Source organism: Triticum aestivum, chromosome 1B, assembly GCF_018294505.1.
Source record: "Triticum aestivum cultivar Chinese Spring chromosome 1B, IWGSC CS RefSeq v2.1, whole genome shotgun sequence".
Taxonomy (NCBI): Eukaryota; Viridiplantae; Streptophyta; class Magnoliopsida; order Poales; family Poaceae; genus Triticum; species Triticum aestivum.
The window spans coordinates 424,747,246-424,754,403 of NC_057795.1; the positions used below are offsets into that span (position 1 = coordinate 424,747,246).

At 49.8% G+C, this 7,158-nt stretch overlaps 1 protein-coding gene across 1 annotated transcript; it reads left to right on the forward strand.

Moving 5' to 3' along the window:
- The first annotated feature begins 4,650 nt into the window (after nt 1–4,650).
- LOC123092043 (ethylene-responsive transcription factor ERF039-like) lies at nt 4,651–5,906 on the forward strand. Its single transcript, XM_044513709.1, has one exon. The coding sequence runs from the start codon at nt 4,906–4,908 to the stop codon at nt 5,731–5,733; it is 828 nt and encodes a 275-aa protein (XP_044369644.1). The 5' UTR covers nt 4,651–4,905; the 3' UTR covers nt 5,734–5,906.
- The last annotated feature ends 1,252 nt before the right edge of the window (nt 5,907–7,158 follow it).

Genomic DNA, 7,158 nt, shown 5'->3' on the forward strand with positions numbered 1-7,158 from the left:
TCGACAGAGGCACCGAAAACACCTATCTCTCAGCCATGTCGGAGGAGGGCGCCGCATATTGACAGCAGGGCGGTGGAAAACGGCAGAAGTCGGGTGGCACCTTCTTGAGACGAGCTGCCAGCCCTCCAACACATTCCCGCATGGAGCGTGACACTCAGGAATTGCCGGCGTCGCCTCACGGTCGAAACATCCTCGCCAATCTCCCCAGGCCGGACGGACAGGAGGCGCCACCTTTTGTCGGTCCCCGCACACCCTCGCATCAGGCTCCACACACGCCATTGAGGCAGCCCGCGGCGTCTGCGGTGCCAACTCCTCCTCATCGGTGTTGTCGTCGGTGGCATCAGCGGACATTCCAACCCAGAGAAAGCCAGGAGGGGCTACAGGGGCCTCACCCGGCGGTGAAGGCAGCAACGTCCCGAGGTCCAGGTCGGAGCCCGCACTAGCAGTGACGACGGCCTCCAACCCCCCATCCATCTGGATGGAGGCACGCACCTGCCCGCAAGAGGGGCGCAACGGAGTTTCAGTTGCCAGAACAGTCTGAACAGGGCCGACGGAGGCACCGGTGGCCGATGGTGCTGGAGTGGCCGCCGCCATTGCTTGGACCTGCACTTGTTATCAACACTTGAAACATCCTAGTTACTGTCAGGTCAAAATGCTCTTGTTATTCTCAGTGTTTTTTTACCCATTGCAAAGGCAGTGGGGACCATCAGTTGTGTGCTCCATGCATGTGTTTCTTTAGTGCGCTGTACTCCAAATGAGAGACCAAAAGCGGGGGAAGAGGAGAGGAAGAAGAAGCAAATTAAACTATACTGTATGTTACAGAACACTAGTGTAATTGATCATGTAGATCGATCGATCTGTTGGCTCCTGTTGTGACAAACTCGTGGTGGTGCTTGCTCGTTATGGCACCATTTGCCACGCCGAGCACACACAGGAGGACGAACGAAGTGAACTGAACTGAGCAGAGGAACGTCAGCTCAGTCGTCGATCAATCAACGTAACGTCGTGCCAGCTCCTCCGGCCGAGAAGCGCGGACTCGGACGGCCACGGCCCCACGCATGGGGCGAGCCTATTGGGCTGAAGCCCAATCAGTCGCCGTCGTCGGAGACGCCCGCCAGTGCCGCCGGGTCAGGCCATGCCAGCGTACACGGCACTGTGGCTTGTTCGCCTCAGGGTGCAGTAGCGCCGGTGCGCGTGGCGTGCGCCGCGCACATGGGGATGGGGGAGCGAGCGGCGCCGAGGCGAGGACGCGCGCGGGGCTGCCGGGCACATGGTCAACCGGCACATGCCGCCCCCTGTGCGCGCTGCGACTCCGTGCTCCGCACCGCGGCGCGTTCGTTCGTGGTTCACCCTCCTCCTGCGGAGGGGGCACGCGGGTGCGGCACCGCCACCCACCACGACGCACCGGCGCCCGGGCCTACGGACGATCTCTTCTCCGGCGATCGATCCCTCCCGCACAGGGGCCTGTCGCTCGGCCAGCCGGGCTGCACCGCACCTGCACATACCCACCGCCCGCCACGCGTTCCACGCCATGTTACGCACAGTCCATGGGTCAAGCACGCACAGTGGCAATACACATATAGAATATCTTTTTTGCCGGGGACCGCAGCCGGGTAAGTAAAATCCCTGACCTGAAGATCAAACAAGCTTTTGGAAGAAGCTTATTAAAAAGGGGTCCCAAGGAATGATGGGAAGTGCGGAAGCAACCGTGGCCGTGGGTAAACGCCCAGGACCAGACCCAAGGCCAAGGCCAAGGGGGCACGCACGACACGATCACTCTGCACATGGTACGGCGCCATGCCATGCAATGCTACCCGGACCCGGCCGATCTAGAAGGAGTCAGTAGCCTGACATGATCAAAATAAGCAAGCAGTATCATGGTAAACGCAGGCACCAACATGCGCTGCAATTTGCAGGAGGCCAACTGCGAACGCGATCCCGACCGATTAGTTATATGGGAATCCAAGGAAACCCCAGCCCAATTATAGGGTGCCGCCACAAAAATCCAAGGCAACCGAGCAAGCAAGCCTATTTTGCTTCCAGAGAAGAGAAGAGCGTGCTCGTGCAGGGGCGTTCCGAAAGCCAGACCCGGGCCCGACCAGGAGACCATCGCCTCGCTCTCCTCCATGTGCTCCGATCCCAATGCCATATTGCCATCCATCCACTGATCCACACACTAGCATGGTGTCCAATATGCTTCACCACCTCTTGCTTTTCCGGTTCTGCCTGCATGCATGGGCAGGCAGCCATTTTCACATCACAGCTTGGCTTGCGGCAGGTGGTACAAGCGAGTTCGTTGTCTCCACTCTCCTTTGGCAGCTAAAGCCAAGGCCCAGTGGGCACACTGGACAGCAACGTCAACGTGCGTCTCCTCCAGCATAGCCTGCGTGGGTGAGTTGTAAAAACATGCAAACAGGTGTGGGAGGAGGGCGGTGTGCAGTGTGCTAGCTTTGGCCTTTGGGGATGGATGGATGGATGGATGGGCTAGTTGTGTCACCAGCAAGGCACCAGCCACCACGACGGGTGGTGGTGAAAGGAACAGACCGTTGTACATGTCCCTACCAGCTTCTTCCAGGAAATGGGCCCAAACTGCTAGCTTTAAAAAAAATGGTTTTGAAGTCATTCAACAAAATTAGATTTCTTCTGGACAAAGAAGGGCAAAATTGACAGAGTGAGATGATTTGGTGGCCAGGTGCACCTGCACCTAGGCGCGAACAGTAAATTCAAACAAAATAGCAAAAACATTCAAGAAACAACTGGATTTTTTTGGCGTCCAAGATGCTCCAATGCGCTAGGTGCATGCAAAAATTCATGGTAAAATGAGATTCGAGGAGTCTCGGAAAAAAAAACTGGTCTCAGAGAAACTTTGAAAAAGAACATTATTCAGGGTTGATTTCTTTAGAGTTCCCCAAGTGTCATATCTTCTTCTTTTTTTTGCAGGAAAAGTGTCATATCTTCAATGTCAAAACAATTTAGTTTTTTTGTTTTCTTCACTATTGTTTTTTAGATATTGTTCACCAGGTGAAGATGAGCATGGGCTCAATCACGAATTACCGAAATGAATATGGATTATTTAGAACAGAGGTGTCACCGGTGTACTGCAATTTTTTTTGGTTGCATGAGGCCATCACATCACATCACATTGGGGCACTGGTACGAACTTGATGCTGATATGTGCCTTCCCTGTGGCGTGCACATCAAAATGGTGGGCGACTTTTACACGGATTTACTGCACATCAACCGATCTATGTGATATTGTTTCTTTTTTGTAAAGGAGTGATATTGTTTCTTTTACAAGACCGAATTTGCAAGTTACATAATTGGAGATATCTCTTTTGCTATTTTCGGCATCACACTAATGTGAATATCTTAGAGAATTCACTAAAATTAGAACCATGTATGCCTTGATTTCTTCAAGAATGAACCCTACTGTGCCGTACGTGAAGAACAACACATCGTGTTAACAAAAGCTTTTTGTATAACGATCCAAGAAGGTTCATGAATTTTAATTAAAATGGCGCTATTAATTCTTGGTCATCGGGAACTTTCGCAAACCTTAGCCAACAATAATTGCACACTATTTGCCCTTATATTGTGGTACTAATGTGCAACTTGGGTAGAAGGTTTGATGCAATTATTACTTCCAGGTTATATGCGGGATGATATAAGACGGTGATGATCAGGTGTTTAATGAAAAGTTTGGAAATCTAACTAATATTTAAGAAAGTTTCGACTAATTTGTGAATAGATAATCTCAGTTTTGACTTTTTTTTGGAAAATTTCCATAGTACACCGAACTTAACACCAACTCAGATCTAGCATTGGCCTCGTCCAACACGGATTGACAAATAAAAGAGGACATCATACATATTAGCACCAGTCTATTGCCCTAGTCCCCAAGTCCACACCCACTTGAACTTGTACTGTTGAATATCTAGTGTTCACCGAAAAGTTTGGAAATCTAACTAGACATTTAGCAAAGTTTCAATTAAACTTTAATAGATAATCTCAATTTAACCAAAAATCTCTATAGTGCACCTACTTAAGATGACTCGGATCTAGACCTGGTCTTATTCCATACGTCTCCACAAATAAAACATGACATCATACATATAAGCACCGCTTGTATACCGAAAAGTATTAAATGATAATACCCTTCACATGCTCTCATGCTCCCAATTTCATAAACACACATTTAAATGTTTTAAAAATGTGTGGATATTCACAAAACATGTGTCTACAACTATTTAAAAAAAATCAAATACACATAGAGAAACAAAAGAAACAAAAACGTGAATAGTATAAAAATGACACTACTAACATCTGTATTTTTTTACGTGTTTTTTTTCAATTTGCATCTGGAAATTTTAGGGTCTGCAGATGCATGCCTTATAAACATTCATAAAAAAATCAGATATTTGTGAACCATTTGAATGTGGGTTTTCTTTGTAAAAAAAAATGTGGGTTTTCAAAATTAGGAGCATGGGAGCATGCATGTGAATGGTGGCATCACCTGATATTCTCCCTTGTCCTAGCTCCCAAGCCCACGGGCCACAGCCACTCAAATTTGTACCGTTGAATCTGTGGTGCCAATTTTATGAAATGATGATGTATAGCATGTAGTACCACAAGGCACTGAAAAAACAATGATGAACATGTGCCCTTGGAAACAAAACAGTGGGGACAACACCAGGGGGGCACCAAGCATATATATCGCCCTCCCATGGTTTCTTAATTAGCTTTTTCACCAGTAAACTTTTCTCCCACCTCGCTCTCTCATATAAACCCCCACTGCAGATACGAACAGACACACACCACCACAAGGCCAAGGCGGAGCAGCGAGAGCTCGCTTGCAGCAAGCAAAGCCATACTCCTTCCCTCGTCGTGCACCCACTGCACGCAGCCATGGCGCCTGCTCGGGAGCTCCAAGAAACCTCGTCGTCTTCGTCGTCATCGACGTCGTCGTATACGACCAGTTCCACGTCCATGTCGTGCTCGTCCACCGTCACGGACTCTTCGTCGTGTCCCTCCTCGCCGGCGAGCGCCGCCAATGCCGTGAAGGCGGTGCCGCGCAAGCGGCAGCTGGACGAGGAAGAGGGAGGGCGGGAGGAGACGGAGGAGGGGAAGACGAAGACGACGAAGAAGAGCAAGCGGAGCAGCGACGGGAAGCACCCGGTGTACCGCGGCGTGCGGATGCGGGCGTGGGGCAAGTGGGTGTCGGAGATCCGCGAGCCGCGCAAGAAGTCGCGCATCTGGCTCGGCACCTTCCCCACCGCCGAGATGGCCGCGCGCGCGCACGACGTCGCCGCGCTCGCCATCAAGGGCGCCCGGTCCGCGCACCTCAACTTCCCGGAGCTCGCCGACGTCCTCCCGCGCGCCGCCTCGCCGGCGCCCAAGGACGTGCAGGCCGCGGCCGCATTGGCCGCCGCGTTCACGTCTTCACCGCCGCCCTTGTCCACGGATCAGTCGGAGGAGGAGGAGGGCCTCATCCAAGAGGAGACCGTCAAGAACGACGCCGGCGCAGACGCTACCACGCCGCCGGAGTCTGCCGCCACGGCTACGAGCTGCGGCGCCGCTGAGCAGGCGGAGGAGGAGCTGCAGCTGTTCGACCTGCCGGACCTGCTCCTGGACATCGAGGACGGGTTCGGGTTCTCCACCATGTGGGCTCCGCTCCCCGACGTCGAGGAGGTCAATGCGGACCTCCGGCTCGAGGAGCCACTCCTTTGGGAGTAGCAGATGCTTGCGAAGACTAGATGATCAAATATACTAGGAGTACTTAATCGCTAGTGTAATCTCTTCTTTGCCTTTTTTTCTTTCCTTTTTTTACTACTAGTGTTTTTTTAGTTTGCCTTTTTTTTTACTTTGTTGGTTTATAATAAGCATAAGGGAGTACGTAGTGATATACATATGCAAAAAAAGTTTGCTACTACCACTACATGTTACCTGAGAGAGTTAATTATTACTATTACCACATAGTAATGTGTGAATCCTAGTGGTTTGACCTTGATAGATTTTAGGCGATGTACTGTATTCGTTATGCTTGGAATACTCTTTGTACTGCATTGAGTTTCCCCAGAAAAAAAAATATGTACATTTGAGTTCCATGCCATGGAGACTGAGATGAGAAGAAGGAATAGAATGCCAAGAAGCTCGAAGTTAAGAGGTCACTAAAGCTGACTTTGAAAACTTAATCTATTCCACCCCTCACTTGTTTATCATCAAGTGATGTTGCTCAACAAGAGGTGCTTTGCTACTGCCAGCAATTTCATGTTTCTTTATCAGCATCAGATCCTGTCGTAAACATCATGTTGAACTTTATTAGTTTGCTCAGTGAAGTTGGGAGAAGAAGCTCTTTTACTGTTCAACAGCAGAGAAAAAAAAGGGTTAAAAATGTCAATTTGTGGATATGAGGTTGTTTGGCTAGTGTTGGTCTCCTCCATGATCAAGCAAGCAGAGGCAGTGCAGTGCAGACAAAAGGCGGCACTCCTCATGTGGCTCCAGTGCAGCATCTCATCATCTTCTTCTTCTTCTTCCTCTGGCTTCCCCTGCTTTTTTTCTTCCTTTTGCCATCTGCTTTGGAAAGCTGCTGCTGATCAAGATGAGGGAATGAGATTCTTCTTCTGCTTCTTTTCCTTGTGGTAGAGAGAGATGAGGGAGGTTATTTTAAGCATGGCCATCATTTCCAGTGAGAAAGCTAATGCTCCCACTTACCAAGCATGTGCCGGACAGAGCCCCTGGCTAGGTGAGCTGACCATGCCTGCATGCTCTGCCCTTTCGCTGGAGTTGAACACTGTTTCTCCAAACAAAGCAAGGGTGTCATCTTCATGGCTAGGCAAGCCACAACGGCCGCCTTAATTGCATCTCATCTCCCTGTTTCTGTCAGCTCAAATCAAAGCTCCAGTGCTAGTTCATCTATCATTCCCTACCACGGTGTCACCCAGGTTGCCACGTGGACGGCCCGGATATGCCCACGAAGGTTACGGCTGGAGCATATTCATTTTTTTGTGCAAGTTTGCTGTATGAAAAATGCATTTTTAGTTGAGATTTTGGTTGCCCAAAATTTAGGAAGCATTGGCAAGGAATACTAATTGGACTAGACAAATTAAGAGTCATTGTCATGCCAAAAAAATTAGCAACCTTCCAAACAAATACTATCAT

Bases quoted from the DNA above. Each gene is read 5' to 3' on its own strand.
- LOC123092043 (XM_044513709.1), top strand. From the start codon at position 4,906: ATGGCGCCTGCTCGGGAGCTCCAAGAAACCTCGTCGTCTTCGTCGTCA.